The sequence below is a fragment of the Prunus mume genome, linkage group LG4, assembly GCF_029339155.1.
Source record: "Prunus mume cultivar Tortuosa linkage group LG4, ASM2933915v1, whole genome shotgun sequence".
In the NCBI taxonomy this organism is placed as follows: Eukaryota; Viridiplantae; Streptophyta; class Magnoliopsida; order Rosales; family Rosaceae; genus Prunus; species Prunus mume.
The window spans coordinates 13,108,753-13,131,588 of NC_142701.1; the positions used below are offsets into that span (position 1 = coordinate 13,108,753).

General features: G+C 37.5%; 4 protein-coding genes across 4 annotated transcripts; 1 reads left to right on the forward strand and 3 right to left on the reverse strand.

Annotated features, from left to right (window-relative positions):
- Positions 1-443: 443 nt before the first annotated feature.
- On the reverse strand, positions 444-5,010 carry LOC103327669 (telomere repeat-binding factor 4-like). Its single transcript, XM_008230030.3, has 7 exons — positions 4,682-5,010; positions 3,916-4,199; positions 3,098-3,182; positions 2,571-2,660; positions 2,134-2,419; positions 1,996-2,037; positions 444-944 (listed from the first exon to the last, which is right to left on the reverse strand). The coding sequence occupies exons 1-6, from the start codon at positions 4,829-4,831 to the stop codon at positions 2,006-2,008; spliced, it is 927 nt and encodes a 308-aa protein (XP_008228252.2). The 5' UTR covers positions 4,832-5,010; the 3' UTR covers positions 444-944; positions 1,996-2,005.
- A 1,320-nt stretch (positions 5,011-6,330) lies between these two features.
- On the forward strand, positions 6,331-12,785 carry LOC103327668 (dihydrolipoyllysine-residue acetyltransferase component 3 of pyruvate dehydrogenase complex, mitochondrial). Its single transcript, XM_008230028.3, has 19 exons — positions 6,331-6,628; positions 7,473-7,554; positions 8,045-8,121; positions 8,300-8,394; positions 8,473-8,513; positions 9,196-9,251; positions 9,337-9,411; positions 9,541-9,633; positions 9,767-10,012; positions 10,109-10,181; positions 10,376-10,470; positions 10,923-11,008; positions 11,089-11,164; positions 11,502-11,569; positions 11,647-11,713; positions 11,798-11,893; positions 11,977-12,079; positions 12,155-12,250; positions 12,358-12,785. Exons 1-19 carry the CDS (start codon positions 6,590-6,592, stop codon positions 12,426-12,428), a joined length of 1,635 nt encoding a protein of 544 aa, XP_008228250.2. The 5' UTR covers positions 6,331-6,589; the 3' UTR covers positions 12,429-12,785.
- Positions 12,786-15,075: 2,290 nt separating this feature from the next.
- LOC103327667 (mitochondrial import inner membrane translocase subunit TIM23-2) lies at positions 15,076-16,072 on the reverse strand. The gene has a single exon (XM_008230027.3). The coding sequence runs from the start codon at positions 15,938-15,940 to the stop codon at positions 15,371-15,373; it is 570 nt and encodes a 189-aa protein (XP_008228249.2). The 5' UTR covers positions 15,941-16,072; the 3' UTR covers positions 15,076-15,370.
- A 1,289-nt stretch (positions 16,073-17,361) lies between these two features.
- LOC103327792 (U-box domain-containing protein 35) lies at positions 17,362-22,418 on the reverse strand. The gene is given in 11 exon segments (XM_016793404.2): positions 17,362-17,524; positions 17,526-17,555; positions 17,875-18,068; positions 18,071-18,656; positions 18,881-19,309; positions 19,407-19,508; positions 19,830-20,097; positions 20,681-20,899; positions 21,034-21,155; positions 21,547-21,644; positions 22,115-22,418. Coding segments are annotated over 11 exon segments (2,247 nt in total). The 5' UTR covers positions 22,287-22,418; the 3' UTR covers positions 17,362-17,497.
- Positions 22,419-22,836: the final 418 nt, after the last annotated feature.

Sequence of the window (22,836 nt, forward strand, 5' to 3'; positions counted from 1 at the left end):
TTAAAATGCCCACCCGTCACGCCCTGGATAATTGTCACTCCATCAACAAAAGCAGCTTGTTTAGTGATGTTCCTATCCTTATAAGTTTCATTTCCGATTTAATTCTCACAACTAAACACGATCTTAAAAGACAATTTTGAGATAAATAAATCTTGTGTTATTCAATTAAGACTTTTAAATAATATAAACAAGTCTTGTGGTATTCCATTAAGACTATTAGGAATTTTAAAGAAGAGTTACCAAACCCTATCTCAAACCACACCCTAAACCATCATATTTTTTGTGTGAGATTTTTTTCTCTGCTGGCGTTGAAGATTTCATCAACCCATGTGCTCGGCATATAGTTGTCTCTGCTCCAAAAGCCAAAGAACTTGTGGTGAAGATGGAGGAATAATAATAACCTGACTTTTCTTTTCTTCATGTTGATGAACGGGCTTGCTTGGTTAAATAGAAGAAATGTCTCTGGATATTAATAAAACAAAAAAATAAATAAATCCACAATGTGTTTTTGGCAGCAATGCACTCCTTTCCATGAACATGTTCCTTCTCATGAAAGCTGGCAAATGGAGCAACTTGGTAGTTTTGTAAGCAAAGAAAACGCAAGGTGAAGCTGTTATTGGTGATAGGTCTTTCACCTAAATTGATTCCTAATGTGATTCATTACACTTGAGTTGTGTGGAAGAATCTATTTATAAGGTCCCTGCTAGGCAAGGTGGGCTGTTGTGCAACCCCTTGGAGCCGCCCACCACCTGTTCGATGGGAAACTCCAAAGAGCTTCCCCATTTTGTGCAGCAGCAGCAGTTGCTGCGTGGAGCTGCCCACCACCTGACGGGAAACTCCAAGGAGCTTCCCCATTTTGAGCAGCAGCAGCAGTTGCTGCATTGAGCCGCCCACCAACTCCTCGACGGTAAGCTCGCTGATAACTTGGACTGTTAGCTAGCTCGCTAGGACGAAGAACAATATGAAATCATTAGATGGACAATCCTTTATTTAGAATAATGAAAATCTAATAATAATAAAGTTAAATTCAAGGAACTTTTATAGTTGATTACAACATGTTTGAGAGCCTTTTGATCTGTCACTTTGCCAGTTCATATTTGTCTCTTTTTAGGTAAAATTGGCATCACTGCATGTATATATAGAAGTGCCAAACAAATCACATGCATTACTCAGGAACTCACATACTGTGTTGTGGACATCTTCTCTCATTAATTTTCCTACAAATAGGTTAACAGGACATCTATAAATGGTGGGTGACATGGCAGCTGTGCCCTAACAGAGCACAATGTGCTCCATCATGGTTGTGATTATAGTTCTGCATAATGGATTTTATCACTTGCGATTGCTTAATCCAAGTCATGGTGGACCTCAAGAGTGGAGAGGTGTAGTTATGCCATGAACAAGAGGCTAACTCTAAATAGGGATGATGATGGATAGTTAAATCCATGTGGTCCTTTCAAATCTTATAAATCCTATGATATAAATCTTTTAAAATCCATAAGTTAAAAAATCTTGATTATAGAAATCCATAAATAAAATCCTATAAGTCATTATATTCTGCATAAATCCACTAGACTCTTTTATCCCTAAATAGTTTTTTAAAATCCCAATTGAAGACACCCCCTAAATCGGAAATGAGCCTCTGCCTATTGTTTTGATATCGTCAACTAGATTGAAAGGGATTGCTAAAAAGCCCTCATTAAACCATGTCCACAGTATCTTCCCAGTTCCTAATGGGAATGTAACATTGAACCAACCCTAGACATCGAGCAGCTAGAGTACACAAGACAGACATAAACACCTAGGAAAACATCTTACAAGCAGATAGCTGCAGGTTGAATCCAGGAACACTCAAAACACCATCCAAATGGAATTGACTTCTAGTATAACCGCATACTAATGCATTTTCATGAAAAGGAAAGAGCTTAAACTGTGTGATTGGATCAACGAATTTACATACGGATAAGTTACAAGGAATCCACTATTCAGACTTACAGTTGATGACCTATGCCAAGGCGACAACTTCACCATGTGAACCTGTAAGATTGAAACAAATGTTATGAAGGTAAGACGCATCAAGATAATGGAAAGACTAACAATGACTAAAGTAAGCATATGTGTTTCCAGCATTACATCGTTCATAAATCTCTTCAATTAGCTGTAAAATTGACTCGTTATCTTCTGTCATCTTTGAAATCCTGTCTGCTTCCTTCATTGCTACAGAAGCCACAAAGGATTTGTCTTCAGCGTCTGCAAGTTTATGGGCAGCAGTTTCAGCTGCATCCTGCACTGTTTCAGTAAATGTCATTGACCCAGAATTCTGCAATTTCCGGGGCCTAACATCCCTTTGATTTCGCGTAGGTGTAGGTGTTTTTGTTCCAAATGTTGCATCTTTTTTTAACTTGTAGCCATTTTGCACCTACATTTAGGAGGAAGGGAAATCTCAGAATGTTTAAGCATCACAAGAGTGTCGTATAATTGATAACAAAATTTTGACAGGACAGAAGCACTCAACATAGCAACGTAGAGAAATGTTAGAAAGAAAATAGAAGTACTAAAAAACCATAAACCTTTTCCAGTTTTCCTTGTGAAACAAGCCTTCTCAACCTTGGACCCAATAACCTTCTGAAATTTAGTGGTACAGGTACCTCATGCCTTTGCTGCAGTATGTGTATCAAGACAGTCACCATCTTTCTTGTACTAAGAAGAAATTTAAAAAGACAGCTAGAGATTAATTGCTAACTCAAAAATACAAGTGAGAGGCAAGGTGTCAGTAACTGTGCCATTCTGCTGCTCAGATAAAGAAATATCAAGTCAACTGGTAACCCCATGGAAGGTGAATGAAACTAACATATACCTTCCCAACCTTACACTGCTCGAGTCTTTGATTCATGCAACAAAATTTTAATTTTGAATATATGATGAGTTGAAAAGATTCATGCAATGCAGGATTCTTCTCATCATAATTCCTTTACATTTCAGCAGCAGCATTCCCAAACTAAGCTACAAATATTCCATAAGGTAATACAGCTTTTTCAGAATAAATGGATTTGATAAGATATTTTTAATAACACATAACAAAAGACCTCTTTCTGACCTCAATAAAGTTAAGAATGGCACCTAAATCAGATCCATTCATATCTTTCATCGTTGAAAGGGCCTGGAAAATCATTGGATCGTACCTGTTGAACATAGTTTAAAAAAATAAAATAAATAAAGAATGGATCAAGTACCTTGAAGATACCTCAAACAAAAACCTATCCATAAGGCAGAAGAATTACATAACAAGTGTGGCTATCAACTCTTAAAAAAAAAGAAATTTTTTAGAATGGTTAAGACAGTAAATAGCACAGTTTTAACTTGTGATAAATAATGGAACAATCAAACTAACGAACAAACTAAATTTCAATTTCTATAACAATAGAGGTTGCACGATTGCATCTATATCATACAAACATGCTGGATCTGTAGTAAATAGCTAATTTCCTCCTACCGTACTGTATCATAATACACAAAAGGTCAACACTGGCTCTATCTAGTTTAAAAAATTTAGACAGCTTTGACATTTTCAAAGATCTCTAATCATAATGCCCCTTGAAACTGTGTTTCAACCCAGTCCAAGAGAAGCAAATTTATTTCAATTCTTAATTCAAGTTGTCTGAAAAAGAGGAAAATTGAAAGAGCTCTTCTCAGCAGCATGTTGGGATTCAGGAATATATCCCTCCATCTTTGGCACCTATAATCTAAAATGTTTTATAAGACATACCATACATTTCTAGACTTTCAACTACAATTTAAACAGAGTCACAAACATCATGTTTATTTAAAACGCGGTCTAAAAAAAAGCAGTATCAACCAGAAATATGAAACACAGTTTCTATGGACTGACAACATAAGGATCAGAAAAACACGCACTGTGAAGCACTTTTCAATTCTGGTGCGCTATTAACCGCATCGTCCATCATGGCGTCAGGAGATGCATTGGGACAAACTGAAGCAGGAGATGCACTGGGACGAACTGAAGCGGGAGATGAATTGGGAGGAGCTGAAGCAGGAGATGCATTGGGACGAACTGAAGCAATAGGAGCAGAGTTCTGAACAAGGTGCTGGGCAGCCACACTATTTTTTACCTTTGTACCCCTTTGTCTGTCCTTAGAACCATGTCCAGAAGTACTAACACTCAAGTTCCTCCACTTATCCTGATACAAGAGCAAAAATGAGACAAGTAAACAGCTTTTTTTCTTTCGAAAAACAAAAAAACAAAACAAAACAAAACAAGGGACCAAACAGCAAAAATGAGACAAGTAAACAGCATTTGAAAACCATCATATGTTAAAAACAAAAGAAAAGACCAAAGAGAGTCACATTTTATGGGCTAATTCAATTCCATGAAGCTTTACAGCAGCAGCCAATACAACCATAACCAAATGCACATTGGACAACAAAACCAAACCTAGGGTTTCTTTCCCTCTGTTTTCTGAGCAGGAAATTACATATTTCTCAGAACTTGAATTAATTATCTATCTGTCTAACAGTTCAACCACCACCAATTCAGCTTTCAAAAAACCAAATTATTTATTTATTTATTTATTTATTAATTTTAAAACTTAGCAACACAAACAAAAACTAAAACAGAGGGAAAGAGGGAAGTAAGTGGCAATATATGTAAATAGGGGGGAACCTTGAGGTCGATATTGGAGCGGTGTATTAGGACAGAGGAAAATTCGGGATCTTTGAGAATGTTCTTCCACTTGCCCGGGCCGTGCTTTGCAACTCCGGCCAGTAGGCCTTCTTCCTCCTCCGCCGTCCATTTTTGCTTTTGGTTTCCCATTATAAGTTCCTTCTCTCTCTCTACCCCTTCAAAGCTTTCTCTCTCTCTCTCTCTCTCTCCCCCTCAAAGCTTTCTGTTTCTTTTCCCCCCTCAAAGCTTTTTCTCTCCGTTCTCTGTCTAAAGCCCTCTCTCTCTCTCTCTTAAACAGTTTTCGAGGGAAGAGGACGACATCTGTCTCTCTCCCGCTTCCCGTGTCCTTCCGTTTATTTGGATAAAGCCCATGTTGGAAGATCGATGTCTCGATGGGCCCAGACTCGCAAAATTATATTTTGCGGCCCAATAATTCTTTATAAATTCAAATGGCCCCCAATAAAAATTATATTTAAAATTAAAATAAATAAATAAATAAACTTCTCACGAGTGTGGAAGGTTTGTTGGTTTGGTCAAAGAAATGGATTTGGGCTCTCTGAAGCTATGAAGGTCTAACATGAGGAGCTTAAACAAATGGTTGACAATGCTTGCAATTGTTTACTTGGATTTATTGCTGCTTGTGATTATTTTAAATGTTTTATTCTCATTGAAATAAAGTAAGTGAGAGCTTAGCTTAAATTTTAAAATTATCCCTAAAAAGAAATTTAAAAAAAAAACTATAGTTTTATGCAAAATCTGAAGGCCACTCCATTATTTGGTTCAAATATATAACTTGATGATGCTCATTCTCCTTCCTCCAATACACTAGAAATGGCATTTCAAACTAGAGTAGGGAGTGCGCATTTCATTCATACAATTCACTTTACTTTAAAATATTTCAACTTCCAAAACTCATATCTTGACAAGGAGCCAAGACTGCTGGCATATGAATCTAAATTTAAGTTCTGAAATTGAACTTGAATTAACATGCCAAACCAAGAACCCTAGAAACAAACTAATTTTTCGATGAAACGAGATCTAAACCCTAAATTCGACATGGATTTTGGGACAAAAATCTGAACTAGAAACTTGAGCCTAGATTTGATTCCAATTTAGAACCAAGTTATATAATTTCTATTTCACTCTCGTTAGTCATTTCCATTTCATTCCTTCATGCAACCAAACATCCCTATAGCATGGAGAATAAACTTTTGATTGTGAATAAAATCATTAGGAAAAAAGGTCAAGTTATACTTTTGGCCTTTAAAATTTGTTTTTAGAGTTGTTTAAATAGAAATTCTATGTGTAGATATCATGTTAAAAGACCATATTGTCGATATGCGTATCAATGTAGCGATAACATGTTGATATGTTTTGTTAACGACAATGATATCGACACATTATCGATGTCATATCGACACATTATCGATGTCATATAGACAACTCAATATTTATTAAAGAACGAACATCCTGCACAGAGCCCGACTAGAGGTCGGTTTTAAACCCAAGAAAGATATCATGTTTTTATTTTTCTTTTTGCTAGACTATGGCCCCAAAAAAAAAAAGGACCATTTCAGCTGTAAAAATTTGACGGCTCGTGAAGTACAGCAGCCACACCTACTCAAGTGAGGGGGTGAGTTTTGTAAGCTTAAACAAAGTTAGGTAATTCCAGAAAGGCGGGCGCCTACTCATCTAACAAACAAATAAACAAAGCCCAGCCCAAAAACTCTCTCTTTGCATCTCCTCCTCCATTTCAGTGTCTCTCCAGCGCACAAATATAATTCACAAAAACCTATATATATTTTACAAAGTCAGTGCGATCTGGTTCGATCATCGAACCCTAACACCCCTGCTTCACTGTTTTTTTTTTCTGGGTACTTTTTATTTGATCGGTTTGGTACCAGAAAAATGTCTTACGCATCTCATATCATCCACCACTCGAAAAAGGTGAGCTTCAATTTCACCATTTCTCTCATGAAAATTTTATTTATTTTTTCACTTTTTGCCTTTTGTTGATAATTTTCAGAGTTTTAGCGATTGGTTTTTATTCAGGCATTGAGATTCTCAATTTAAAGCTTATTGTGTTAATGGGTTTGTCGCCAGGCACTGTGTTTTTACTGTTTTAGTTTCACAAATCTTGAATCTCAGCCTCGTTTTAGATTGATTATAGTGATTTTAATTCACTCGAAGACTTAAATTCTCTAACTTGGTAGTAATTGGAGGATACTGTTTATACTTCAGCATACCTTTTCATTCTTTTTGAGTAACTCGAAATTTGGTAGAAAGTAGGGACTGTCTTCTGTAGATATTTCCTTTATATGGCCTTTGTTTCTTCGTTTTTTGAGGCTGGGCGTGTGTTTATATAGATGGAGGTAGGTAGTGTTACTTCCAGACTGAATTCTCTCAAATGGGTAATTTAGCTATACTATGTCCAGGGTGTCATTAATTTGAATTTCACTAGTTTTGGAATTGTAGGCAGAGTATCATGCTTTTTGAAGTCTAGTTTTTCGGTGTTGGTTGTTGATACAAGTTTTTCTATTTTTGTTTGTAGTTACCATGACCAAATAGTGTTTACGAGCTAACATTGCCCAATTAACCAAATAGTGTTTACTAGCTAACATTGCCGAATTAAGATAGGCAATTATATAAAATGTATTGCTCTTGTTTTTATTGTTCTGTTTTTCTGTTTGTAGGTGCTTTATATCATTGATTTAGGTATGTTTCAAGTATTAATCTATGTAACTTATGGTTTTTAAGACGTAATTTTGTACAATATTTGTGTGCACTGCAGTTAAGGAATGCTCCCAACTTACTACGGCAAGAGCAGGCCCTCTTGGTTCGTTTTTTTTCTCATGATGCTCAACCATCTATTGGTAAGTGAAATGGAATGCCCCCTTTTTTTCTTGTGGTATATGTATGTATTTGTTTCAAGTGTTAACTAGTTCTTCCTGTCAATTTCTCAAGCTAATCTTGCTTATGAGTACAGAAGTAGCTAATCCTGATAAATTGTTACCATGAATATGTTTGTTCAGACCTGATGGTTAGAATTAAGCAGATTAAATAAGGTGATCTTGTAGATATGATATGATGAAGCTGATCCTATGTTATTTATTTATTTATTGTTTTCCGTGTGAAAATGAAATAAGTAATAACTTGCTGACCTGATGACCTAACTGCATTTGTTTACTATGGCTGTCTTTAAGCTGGAGTCCAGGTAGTAGGTTTTTTTAAAGGTTTCTTGTTGTACAATGTGCGACACAAGATATTTGGCGTCATTTGGATGCAACTAGCCACTTGGATTATTTCTCAAATTGCTTCTGAAATTTTGTTTAGTTGATTTAAGCAAGGTCAATTTTATCTCAGATATACGGAAGGCCCATCGCCACAGTTATGTGCCTTCAGAAAGAGCAAGAGTTTATAGGTCTTTCAGCAGTACCACTGTAAGTTAAACTAGTTTCCATCATGTTAATATGGCAATAGATGCAAAAGTTTTAATCGTTTATCTTTTTTTATATTTATTTTTATTCTTAATCTTTTCACAGACTATTTTATTTTTTATTTTTAACGAAGTGAACTTTGTATCAATTATATAACACCATCATATGTCATGTTTTGTAGAAATCATTGTCGGCTACATTTACCAGGGATGTCTCAACGACAATGAAACTAGGAAATTCAATTTCTGGTTCAAAATCCAACAAACAGCTTTCATGGTATGCTGTCCTAGATTTTGTTACTTTGTATCTGTGTGGAAAATTCTTATTTGATACATCTGCTTTTCCCCTTATCAGTATGCAGGTGCAATTGAGGAGAGGCTTTTCATCCGATGCAGGTATGATCCTGGTCTTTTGTATCTATCTAATTTTATTATGCACTTTTGTGTCCTTGAGTGAACATTGGCTTTTGGATCTCCTAGTATGATGATGCATTTCATGTTCCTTATAAGAGCTGTTTCAACTACACAAGTTTCTAGCATAGAGCACTAATAATTTATTATCTGTTCAGAGATTTCTCAAGCTCATCTATTTCTAGGTTAGTCATGATGGAAATAGAAAGTGTATTGTTGTCATCAATGACTGGCTATGTTGTGTTGGTTAATTTTTTATTCCCATAACTCTATTTGGATATTTTTAAGATTCGAGGGTAGGTACTAGCCATTAATCTTCTAATAATGATTTATGTATTATATTTTCAAGATCCCTGCTACTTTAATGCATGGGGAAGTAGTTTTCTTAATGTGAGTTTATTTCAACATATTGTGAGTGCATGCACGTGTGTGCATGGATCAGCATTTCTCATCTTCTAGTTTGTTCAGCATAATTGCACAGCAGGATTCCAAAAGGAATTGTGTGAAACTATGAGATTATTGTGAATATTTTATTTGATTATTTTTGGGATATGCATCTCCTTTTGAAGTGCGATCTTCTTTCATTTTGTACTTTTGAATTGGTCATCCTCAAAAGTGTTATCTTGAGTCATATGATCATCTAACTCATCTGTGCAAAACCCTTCAGCCCTTCCTCCACACCAAGAACTTGGAATGCCTTCTCTTTCACCCACTATGTCTGAGGTACATACTGTTTTGAGGCTTATTGGAATGTCATACCTTCCAAAATTTACTGTTTCCTTCTAAGTCATGCTTTTATGATATGCAGGGTAATATTGCAAGGTGGTTGAAGAAAGAGGGCGATAAAGTTTCTCCTGGTGAAGTGCTCTGTGAAGTTGAAACTGTAGGTTCCTGTACTTTACATCCACTTACTGTTGAGTCTGTTGATTGCGTATCTGCATATTGTTAGTTTTATGTGCTTCTTTTCATGATGGAAAGCTGACATGTACTTTATATCCACTTACGTGTTAAGGATAAAGCTACAGTGGAGATGGAAAGCATGGAAGACGGTTATCTTGCCAAGATTGTACGAGGAGATGGGACCCAAGGAATCAAAGTTGGTGAGGTATTGATTTAGTTAAACTGTTACGGATCTTGGGTAGATGTTTATTTCATCATTCCAATGGGAGTAAATTAGACTAAATAGAAAGAAACATCTTGGCATAATGTGAGTACTTGCTAATGGTGTTGGCACATAGGTGATTGCAATAACTGTTGAAGATGAGGAAGATATTGCAAAATTTAAAGATTATACACCATCAGCATCAGGTGCCAGCGCTGCTCCAGCTGAAGCGTCACCTGAGCCTACCCCTCCCAAAAAGGAGGTGGTTGTAGAACCAGTTACTTCTCCAGAGCCAAAGGTTTCAAAGCCCAGTGCAGCTGCCCCTTCTGGAGATCGCATATTTGCTAGTCCTCTTGCCAGAAAATTGGCTGAAGAGCACAAGGTATGCCATATAAACTCCTGTGGCTGAGTTATTACCATTTGATGGTAGGAAACACTTACCGTCATTGAGCCAATTCTTACTTCTGTGTTGCTTTAGGTGCCCCTATCAAGTATCAAAGGAACAGGTCCTGATGGAAGCATTGTGAAGGCTGATGTTGAAGAGTATTTGGGTATTATCCAAGACTCGTGTTTAATAATTAATACTTTTGTCACTCTTTGTTATTTTAACTTTAATCTATTTTTGGTTCATTTCGTCCTTGAGACCTTTTGTCTACCATATTTTTCTTGTGAAGAAAAATCTAATCCAGCTGATGATTAAAAACTGTGTTTGATATTTTTCTTTTGTTTTCTCATAATTATGTAGGTTCCCTTGGGAAGGAAGCTCCCAAAGCTAAGGGCGGGGCACCTGCTGCATTAGCATTAGATTACACCGATATCCCTCATTCTCAGATACGGAAGGTAATATTAGAAGTAATTATTGTACTTATTTTATGTCATAATTAATGGTTTTGAGAGGATGCATGGAATCGTTTTTATGTGATATCTAGGCCAATATATTCTGTTTGTTTCATGTGTCGAGATTTGTACTTGTAGTTGGATCTTAACTACTGGGGTCTACTGCATGAATCGTGTTTGGCTCCAACCTCATCAGGGCCATAACATTTCCTTCTTGTTTCTTTTTCTTGCTTTTGCCCTTTCCTTGTGGCAAGATTGTTTCTATCCATTCCTTCTCACTGCTATATTTATTTCTTTGGTGTACCTGAAGTACTGTCTCTGAAAATTTTGGACATGTTTCCTTGGTTTGTTTCACTTACATGTTTCAAAGGACTTTTCATCTATTAATTGTTTAATCTCTGTTGTTACTTCGAAGTTTTTTCTTTCTGAAGCTATATCTGGTCTGATTTTTGCAGATCACAGCTTCGAGATTATTATTATCAAAGCAAACAATTCCTCATTATTATTTGACTGTAGATACATGTGTTGACAGACTCATGGAGTGAGTATAATTTTCTGAACAATTTAAAGATTGTACTAATTGCATATCTTGCAATATTTTAACTCTTATTTTATCTGCAGTTTGAGAGGCCAACTCAATGCATTACAAGAAGCATCAGGTGGGAAGCGGTTATCTGTTAATGATCTCGTAATTAAGGTACACGATTTTTTCTTCACTGAATTTTTTGAGAACCCATTTGAGGTACAAATTTCCATCCATGGTAAGACCAATGGAATTTATGAGGTGCTTGAATGCAGAATGAGATAACGGGTACTTGTGATCACTAGAATGATGAAATGAAATTTCATGATCATTAGAGTGGCTTCTAGTCTATCAAAAAAGGTATATGAAGTGGGAGACTGATGGGTTCTAGAGATCACTAGAACCCAGATAAGTTATAATTTATTGTAAGAGCAAATAAAAAATCAAGTATACTGGAGGTATATAACACCTTTATGACCGTATATTCACTCCAATGCTACTATTACTGCAGGCTGCTGCTTTGGCTCTTCAAAAGGTTCCTCAATGCAATAGTTCATGGACAGATGATCACATCCGCCAGTGAGTTTAGATACAAAAGTCTTAATTAAGTTGCCATATTACAGTTGAAATAACACTTTGCGGTTTTCTATTCTCAGGTTTCACAATGTGAACATTAATGTTGCAGTGCAGACAGAAAATGGACTCTTTGTGCCTGTCGTTAGGGTGAGTGATTGGCTTGGTCCTGTGCTGTTGGGAATACTTAGTTATAACGGCAGTTTACCTGATTGTACGTTGTAAAATTTGTAGGATGCAAACAAGAAGGGACTCTCCAGCATAGCTGAGGAGGTCAGGCAGCTGGCCCAAAAAGCCAGAGAGAATAGCTTAAAGCCAGAAGATTATGAGGTTAGTAACATTTCTATGTCCCTTATTGTCTGCAGGTAATAACCTTGTGGTTTTGATCTAAAATTGTTTTATACTCTTTGAAGGGAGGCACATTTACAGTAACGAATTTGGGAGGTCCATTTGGCATCAAGCAATTTTGTGCCATCATTAACCCTCCTCAATCAGGCATTCTTGCAGTTGGATCAGGTAAGTTTGGAACTTAATTATGTCTTCTTTGGACCAAAATTATTTTAATGTTTATTCTGTGTTGTCCCTGAGCAGCTGAGAAGAGGGTTGTACCTAGTTCTGGGCCCGAGCAATACAAGTTTGCTTCCTTCATGTCTGTAACACTAAGCTGTGATCATCGTGTTATTGATGGTATGTCCATCTGATGTATTCTTGGAATTGAAAATCTCAAATCATTAGGACTAGCTGTATATGTCTCTGAAATACATAACAACTTAATGCCGCTTGCTCTTGTTTAGGTGCAATCGGTGCGGAATGGCTTAAAGCATTCAAAGGCTACATTGAGAACCCCGAGTCGATGTTGCTCTAAATAAACGGCTTTTTGATCTTCAATTCAAATAATTTTTTCCCTTGTGTGGCTTGTCAAGACAAGGGAATTGAATGATACCCTGCTGTTCTTCTCAGTCTTTAACTTGGGCTTCGGATGATTGTATAACTGAGGAATTCACTTTGTAGTGTTCATTTTTAATTCAAAGTTGGCATAGCTTTTTGAAATAAAAGGGGTTGATCGAGGGTTCAGATTTCGGAAGTAATTTTGCTCATGTAGAGTATAATACCCCATTGTATGCGAGAATAAATTTGAATTTAACCCATGTTTTTCCTCAGATAATTGTTGTGAATATTGGAAGGTTTAGATTTGGTTAGAATGCTACAACTTCTATTCAAATATTACTTTCTTGCGTATATAACATTGTTGTTATCCTGTCCTATTTGTGCACTTGTAAGATGCATTCTTGCTACCCTCACCATGCAGCTCTTTCTACCACACAGTGGTAACTAGGCCTCACTAAGTGCAGAAAAACTTGTATGAAACAATGCTATCCCCAACCAATTACGTACTGTCGCATAGAAAAGTCATCACGCGCTGCGTACCGTGATTGGCAGAGGATAGCAAAATAGTTTTATTCCCGTTTCAGGTAAGTGTTTCTCCATTAAGTGGCCATAACCTCTTCAATGTAAGTTGCATTTCACTTTTATAGCAGTTTAGGGTTTATACGTGGTTATAGCTATCAATTATAGCCTTCAGAAATACATTTCACATTTCTTCCTGTGCAAATCTTGGGAAATTCTGAAAACTAACATTTTCATTAATACATAAGACCTAAGAAATATAGCCTCATGAGCCGTTCTTGAATGCTCGAACTTTCTTGACTGGTTAAAATTCTTAAAAGTCTAAAAGACTGGGCGAAACGTTTTCATATCAGTAGTTGATATATAGGTCTGAGATGTTTCATACATCCTTTGCGTTGAGGTGGACGAGGATAGTAGTGTGGATAGATACTGGAGCCACTATTAAATTTAACTTCCAGTAGCGTATGATCCCAAATGTGCTTTTGGGACGACTTCAGGGATCACCTCCCATCGTGCACTGTTCTCCTGCACTTCGCACAGCGGAGAGCAAAGTGGATGGAGCCGAGGCCACCACGATGACGACCATGATCATTATCTTTAAAACCGAAAGGGTGTTTTGAAAAGACAAACATACCACTCTAATTTAATCAATTTCTCTTCCATCTCTATTTAGATTTTTTTCCTTCTTCTTTTAATCAGGGAAATCTTGCACAAGGCAGATATTGAACTCCAAAGTCCAAACCTCACCCCTCGTATGCTTAACGAGGAAAAGTATCCACTAGGCCGGAAGACCAATTGTAGCATTATTCAATGAAATAGCTTATATGAGCAAAATTCACAAATCAACTTCACTGATTCTCTTCATATCCCAATTGAAACTACGAATCTAGAAGTGGAAACTCCCCAGATGTCATGTACTATTCTCTTTAACCTTTTCACAAATACGAAGTAAATCACAACTATGGCAATCCAAAATTGAACGAGGGAGGACCTTCAATGGTTGAAGATTGTCCGGTCAGAAATACTGCTAAAGCAAATTATCTAATCATAAAGCACTGTGTGAACTCAGTAAACCTACTTTCAACATCATACAAATACGATTTGTGATCATTTCATCGAATTAGACTGCTGATCCTTAGAATGGCTCCAAGAAATTCAAATTGGAGTTGAGATTCTTAGTACTTTGACGTTGGTTTCACGTTCAAAACTACCCACACCACCTGCAGCAGCTAGTAAAACACTTATAAGGTTCCTGCTGAGAGATGACAGCATTCCAGGTGACAAAACTTGTAGCTTTTTTTGCTCAACCAGGTTCAAATACAAGGCAAAAGCAAGATACAATAATATATGGAGCGAAAACGTCAAAGGCATGATTTCAATTTTGTAAGATACTGCACCTAGTGGAATACAAGAGTAATATTACCACTATGGACAATGTGACAGAGCTACAGTATCAAAGCAGTTCATAAAGATGTGCGATATGTCTATATTTCACTTTCTAGATGTATGCAACCTACATCAACAGAAGAAGACCACAAAACAAGAATCTTACTATTCCCAAATCAAAATTTATCAGATTCCTAAATTCGCTCAAAATAAGGGTGCCCTGCACCACTAAACAAGTATTACTCGAATTGATATTCAGTGCAAGATTTCTACCATAACAGTATCCACATCCAATCTTCACATCCCCGTAATGGTATATGCGAACAACATAACAGAGATTCTAACAATAAGAATGCCAAAGGCCACAATGGCCCTCTCTCTAGCATCAATAGCCCTGAAGGGTTTCCTAATTTCAAACATGATACGAAGACAGATTGAAACAAATTTGACACAAAAAAATAGATGACCAACATCTGAGGAAACCCTTTCATCTTGCTTAAAGTAGCATTAGCAACATACATCCTTTGACAATCTTTAAAATCAGAACATGCTACAGACATAATGAATCAACTACTGAAAACAATAGATAAAAAAGATGTCGACTGAACATCAAACCAAAACAATTCCACCGCAGAATAAGTAATCACTAAATACATTGAACATCACACGTTAGTAAAGAAAGCAAATTTAAAAAATCATTGAATATACAATGCAACCCAGAAGTTTAAATGCATCCCAATTATTCATTATCAGGACAATTCGACAAATTACAATAGAACTTTTAACAAGAAAACTAGTATGAAAGCATGGTCACTCCCATGCTCAACTACTTGTTAATCAAATAATCAATTCCGTTTAAAATTCCAAGCACAGAAACACCATGCATTGCCCACATATATTCATTTATCATAAATTCCGATTCCTAACGGGACTATCAAAATTTCCAAACCCTAACGAGACAGAGAAAAAGCCAATAATACCACACCACTGGCATCACAAACGAACTCTCCCTGCTCATATCGGCACGTATCGCTTGAGCGCCTGCTTCCCCGTGACAGCCACACCGACCAAGACTCCTCCGACGGCTCCGGCCACCGCGGCCGACCTCACGCCCCTCGCAGCTCGGTACACCGCGCCGGTGGTGAGTCCGGCCGCGACGCTATTCAAAACATCGTCCGTATCTCTCACCGCCTGAATCCCACTCTCCATACCCGCATAGATCAACCCGATCACGCCCAGCCGGTTTCCCCAGACCCGACCCGTGTGGCCCGAGGAGTTGAGTACCCTGTTGATCCTGAGCTTGGTGGTATCGCCGGCCTCGAAGGAGCGGACACCGGAGAGGAGACCGGTGGCGCCGCCGCCGATTGCGCCGGCCAGATAGGAGCAGCCGGTGTAGAAGGTTAGGTTTTCTCCCCAGGAGCGACGCTGACGGCGAGCCTCTTCGACGAAGAGGAACTCCGGGGACGTTGGGAGCTGGTAGAGGTTTCGCATCGGGACCTGGAGGTCCTGGTACGGGTTGTAGAGGCGGGCCTTGGACGCATCGGAGTTCGGGTCGTGATCGGAAGAGGACACGTGATGAGCCATGGTGAAATGAGAGAGAGAGAGAGAAGAAAAGGCTTCTACTTCTAGGGTTAAGAGTGGTTAGGGTTTGGCTGCCTCGCGCGAGGAGGAAGAGAGGATTTTTACGTGTTCCCCAAATCGAACTAAACGTAGAAAAAGAAAGGAGAAGAATAAGTACTAGGTCGGTGGGGTTAATTGGGTCGGTTTCTAACTCCTTCGTCGGGCGAAAAATAATTCTTATTCTTGGAACTTAAAAATATCAACGATTATTTATTTATTAGCCTTTTTACACGCATTTTCGGATTTGTGCAAGAGGTGTTTTTTTTAAAAAATTAAATTTATTTTAGAATTAAAAAAGATAATAAGTAGTTGTGTTCTATAAAAATAGGATCTATTATTTGAATTTTATTTGAATGATATATTTTTAATATGAAAAAAATGTGAATTTACTATATTATCATTGATTAATTAATAATGTTTGCATGGGCATTTTCTGGTATTTTGAATATTTCACCATTTTTGCTTTTATATATATATAATAATAATAATTTTTATATCTACTTTTTATTTATTTATTTTATTAAAAATCTCTAAAATATTGGGTAAAGACTAATTAACCTTCAATTAAAACGCTTTGATAAAATAAAAAAACCTTGGGTTAAAACATAGATACATACATCAAGACATACTAACAAGGCTAATAAATAAGTAAAGTTTGATATTAAAGACGAGTAACTTGATTTTAAATTATAACATAACAAATCATTTTAACTTTTATTAGATGAAGAAAATATTAATTTTCTTTTGTATAACTTCATCTCAAATTTTATGGATCCTTTCAAAAATGGAATTTTCTCTCTTGATTGGTTTTGCTAAACATTGTGATTGAACAAACTTTTTATTTTATAGAGATGTATGTGTGATCAGTTTGTGTATCAATTCTAATGCGACACAATGTACGAATTGATTAGTACTTGATATGAATTTAAAATGACGTAACGCGCTTCGAGTGACCCTGCTTTCACTCAAAATTCTTCTTCTTTTGGCAACATCACTCCAATTGGATTTAATCTCTCTCTCTCTCTCTCTCTCTCTCTCTCTCTCTCTCTCCCTCTAGTTTTATATTTCTCTGTTTGGAAACTGCTTGCCTTTTTTTTTTCTTTTGCTTCTAAGTTCTGTTGTTTGTGCAACTTGGGAATGTGGTCAGTGAATTCAATGAACACTATGATGTCTCATTAGTCGATAAGGAACATCAACGACATCAACAACATGTCGTTTATTTTGACTTAACATCACAGTAACATAACAAGTTCCATGTCAAATGTCTTCAATGAAGGCATCAAAGAATGAGTTCACTTCATTAGAATCCAAATGAACTGAACCTCTTCAAAGGTGGAGCATGAGGCACAGAAGAGCAATTGCTTACAAACGACCAACAACCCTCCATCTGCTTCTTGTTTAATTTTCCTGCATGTTTTTTGCTGCTGCTGCTGCTGCATGATGTAGCAGAACCGCGTTTGAGCTGAAAACTGTTCTTGAAGCTCCACATTTTCCCCACAGACTCCATCCGCAGCAGCCTTCTTACATTGATCTACGTTGAATTTCCATTTTCCACATTAGGATTTTCTCTCATTCCTTCCTGATTATACATAATAAAAATTTACAGCTGAAAATCTAGTTGAGGGGAAGGCTTAATTATTCTAGAAAATGCTTGCTAATTAATGGTTATGTGATGTCCAAAATGCCAGTCTAGAGAAGTAGCTAAAATGCTTCCTAATTAATGGTTATGTGATGTCCAAAATGCCAGTCTAGAGAAGTAGCTAAGTAGCAAATCAACCCTCTCTCTCTCTCTCTATGTGCTCAACATGCATGTGAGTTTGTGAGAGTGGCCTTTCCATTTTGAACAAGTTAACTTTCCTTTGAAGGAAGCTGGACAACTAAAGCTAGCTATAACTAACCTGGCTTACAGATGAGGTTGATCCAACTGGTGGAAGCGACGTTGAAAATTGTGACACGTATGGATCTTGTCCATCAGCAACTTCACTAGCTTCATTTTTCATCCCGAGATCTCTTAGCCGGTTCAGCTCAGGCAAGATGACTGCACTGAGATCTGGCCTGTCCCTCCTCCTCAGTTCACAGCATTTCAAGGCCATTTTGCATACGACAAAACCTCTTCAACAGGCCAGTCTGTCACTGCAGGATCAAGTATCTCAGCAAATGCATCTTTCTCAATAGCCTCCTCAACCTGGTGGGACAAACCCATTGCAGGCTTTGCTGTGATGATCTGCAATAGCATCACCCCTAAAGAATATATGTCTGATTTCACACCCAACATTCCTGTTTGCTGATACTCTGGATCAATGTAACAAAATGTACCGGCTGCTGCTGTCATGCGGTATTGAGTGACAGCATCAGCTACAGATGGTGGAACTAGCCTAGCCAAGCCTACATCAGCAATCTTGCTCACATAGTTTCGGTCTAGGAGAATGTTTGCCGGCTTGAGGTCGCGATGCACCAACGGCTCTGGTTTTGTCTGGTGAAGAAAAAGAAGGGCAGTTGCAATTTCAGCAGCTATTTTAAAACGGACTCCCCATGGGATTGGAGGAGTGTTGCTCTTCAGGAAGAGCCGGTCTTCTAAGCTTCCATTTTCCATGTACTCATATATGAGGCAGCCATACTCTGGGCAGGCACCTACTAGGAGAACCATGTGTGGATGCCTAATGCAGCTCAAAACCTCAACCTGCATTGGAAACATCATTGTGCAAAAAAAGATTATGTGATTTCGAAAAATGATACATGAGAAGCTTTTCCATGCTGTGATCTTGTACTCCATTAAATCAATAATTTAAGTTATCTTCATGCGTTAAGTGGATTTTTCCTAATCTTTTGTGCTTGTTGTCTGTCTATGTGTGTTTGTTTCCATACATCTGCTTTCTGTAAAAATGTACAAGGACCATAATTTACCTCTTGTTGAAATTGCCTTTGCCCCTGTGATATGTCTGGCCTCAAGACCTTGATGGCAACAGCAGTGTGATCAAGCCAGGCTCTATAAACAGGTCCATATCCACCTTCCCCTACCTTGTTTGAAATTTTAAAGTAATCTGTTGCAAGTTCAATTTCTTCAATGGTGTATCTTCTATACCGAATGTGGTTTTGTGCCAAAGCATCCATTGCTCTCCTTCTCTCTCCAGCCTCCTGCTTGGCTTTCCTTTCTGCAATTTTTCTCTTATGGGTTTCCATACCGGCTAGTCGTTGTGCCATCCGTGCTGCTTCCATTGCAGCCTTGCTCTTCTGCCTCTCCACATTAGCCAAAGCCAGTGCAGCCTCTTCCGCAAGCTTGGCTTCCTCTAGCTTATGCTCTTCTGATGTCTTCCATTTTTGCAGGTCCCGCGTCTGGATGCACAAATACCACATTTTCAGGTTTTCAATCGAATAAACAATATTGGAGACTGTTAAAAAATCATAACCATATCTTCTAACATGTTCTTACCTTTTCTTTAGCTGCCAAAGCTTCTTTGCAAACTGAAGTATACATATCCATAGTTTGCTTCAATTCAAGCCTTAATCTCCTCATCTCAGCATCCAAGGCGGACTGTAACTCATGCAACAACATGCATTTCAATTCTCTATCCTCTTACTATCAAAAGAAATAAGTTCAAACCATTGAAATGAACATGTATTTCATGTCAGCATTCACTTTTATATTTTCCTTTTCTCTTTATTTATTTATTTATTTTTAATTTCCTTCTTTTCTGTTATTTGACAACAGTGTAGGTAGTACATTTTCCTACCATGTGAACTATAACCATCCAATACAATACCTTTTATGGTCAATTCTCATACAGTATGCTGTCATGATCTGGATAGATAATAAAATAGAGTGGTCTCACATGTTTTCGATCATTGTACTTACCGGCGTATGTGAGGAGAAAGAGTTAATGGAACCCTCCGAGTTCATTGAGATGTCTACATTGTCAGAGCCATTTGATTGGAAACTAAATGGCCCTGAGAAATCACTACCACCTGATATGGAATTCCCATGGGATAGCTTATCTGACGTAGCTGATGTAACTGACTGCGTTGGTGAATTTGTTTTGCTGCCAGACCTATGTGCTTTTGGCGGGACGTTCTTAAAATCAGTGCTTTTATCCGAAGATATTCTACCAGCTGAACTTCCTTGACTAAAATGCATTGTGCAATGCCGGAAAAAAGTCAACAACAAAAAACCAAGCAGCATAAACTTGTTTGAGGGGGAGATACAACATAAAACTTGTAATGCAGGATTTGCAAATGTGAGTAATTCACTGTCTACCATCCAAAGAGTACATATATGTGGATACAGTCAGTATAAATTTATTTAATTTTCATATTCAATACGACATTTCATGATCCTAATGACATCTGGAAATTGAAGATCCTGAGTTCCTGATAAGCTACATAAACTAACAATCTTTTCCCTCTATTTTCTCTTGCCTACTGCCAGATCTGCTGAACTTTATTAAGATACCCGTTGATGTGGTTTTTACTTGCTGAAACGACAAAGTCTTAATAAGAAATCATAGAACTGATAATATTAAGTCATGCAGAAACATTTTGAATCAGTCTCATTACCATCATCTACAATGGACACAATTAGTCAGAATAGGCTAACATCAAGTTCCTGTTTACTACATTGATCACTAAAGAGTGTGCATATTAGTGGCCCGGAATTTATAGATTTGATGTCCAGTTATATTATCCACCAAGAATGGTTTAAAATGATACCCGATCACATCTTCAAAGTCTGGCACACCGTGAAGAAAGCTGGAAAGCGGTGTCCGTTGAGAGCTATTATTCCTGGGAGTAGCTGCATTACTTTTCGGTGTTTGAGGTCCAGTTGCTGACCGTGAAGTCCGAATTTTTCCTTTCGATATAACATATACAGCACAGGTTTCTGGTACAGATTTGAGTAAGGAAGTAGCCACATCTGCAGGCCTAAATTTTCTGCATCAAGACAAGTACCAAGAGTAGCTGTTAAATATTAAAAAAAAAACATAAACATGGGCTAATACTAGTTATCACAGAAATTATTTACTACTCTACTTTGGGAAGAGAGAGAGAGAGAGATAGAGAGAGACCTTGTCAGAGCATTGTGATGGGAAGCACCAACAACAATATTGCATATGGAGTTGCGAACCACATAATCAACGAGCGCATTTGGAACATCAATGTCGTGGAGGACAACTTCCTTGGCTACAATCTGAAAAGCTCATTGTCAACAACAGAAAAACCAGGTCACATCATGATCTTAATCTATCAGACAATATCCATGTGAAAAGATTTGGCAAGTTCTTGTTAACCTTCCATACATATATCTATCTACACATCCCTGGCCTGCTCTTTAGCACACATGAACTAACCAAGTTTTTGTGGAAGGCCATACATGATTGTGTTTTATCAAGAGAGAAATTGTAAGTTTAAACCATTCAAAAACTAGCCAAAAAGCATATGCATAAGGACTAATTAAACAAAAGCTTATATATTTTTAAAGTCCACCATAACAAACACTTCCAATTAAGTGTTCCTGGTGAGCTACTATTAGGGTTGAAAAGGCTTCAGTCTATATGGAAATCAAATGATCAATCACTAACCCCTTTTCGCGCACAGAATCCTCGGTAGGGGAGAAAGAACTGTTGCAACTCGGCTTCAGTTGGTGGGCGGCCATCTTTAGAGACTGCTCCATGATCATCTGCAAAACCAAGAGCACATATCAAGCACATACACAATCTTAATGAGATAAATGACCATGAAAAGGAAAATGATGATGCATGATCATTACATTTAACATCAAAATTAATGATAAAAAATTCCTATACACAAGGCTGTATGGTGGGGTTAAGAATTAATCTTCTACTTGCACAAAAAGAAAAGAAAAAAGGGCTTATGGATATGCAACCATGACTGACATATGTTGCATTGTGAACATAAACCATGCACTAAGGGGCAAATGCCCCCTCCAAAATCCAAAAAAAACAAGGGAGATTTTTTTTTTAAAATTTTAAAATTTATAATTATTTATAAATTAAAAAAAATATATACCAAGCAAATTACAATGCAAGCAATTAATATTATGTTCAGTGTGATCATATAGAATGATGATAATTATTAATGTGGTGATGATATGATCATGATGATGGTGATGAAGAGACGGATACCTACGATGATGAAAGCTGTGGCTTCTAACGTGAATGAGGGTGCAATGAGCGTTCTTGTCGCCCAAAAGGTTGTCAACTGCCCATTTCACGGCACACTGGCTGTTCTTATCTTTGTTGATGGCAACCAGGGTGGGGCCGACGTCCTCACCCACTGATCTTGATCTGAAAAGCGCCATTTAAACCCGAGCACCGCCTGCTGCTGCCGCCTCTGCCATGGGAGCTAGTAGCTGCAGGAGGGAGATTGAGAGTTGAGGAAGAAAAAAAAGGAAGGAGGGGAAAGAGGTGTTTTGGTTATTGCTGTTGTGATATATATTTGGATGGTGTGACATGGGAAAAACCAACTTCCACTAACCAATTTATAGAATGCTATCCTCTCTTTTCTAGCTAGCATTGCAAAGTGATGGGCTGTAACTTGGAGTTGGTTGTTCTCACAAGTCACACTTCTAGAAGTAGAGAGCCTGCCTTTTCTGGTTGTCTAGGTACTAACTGAACATCTAGCAACTGCAATTGAATTCATAAAAATTAAAAGAATTGGGCGTGACTGGATTGTTACAAGTCTTAGCTCAAGCGGCATGAAATGACTTGTAAAGACACATATTATAGATTCGGTGTTTCGTGACATGCATATATGACGTGTATTTTAAGAGAAAAAATTATAATTTTAGAATATAAGGTAGTATTGAACATTTAGCTCTCGCATTTTAGGCACAAGTATGAAAATTGTGT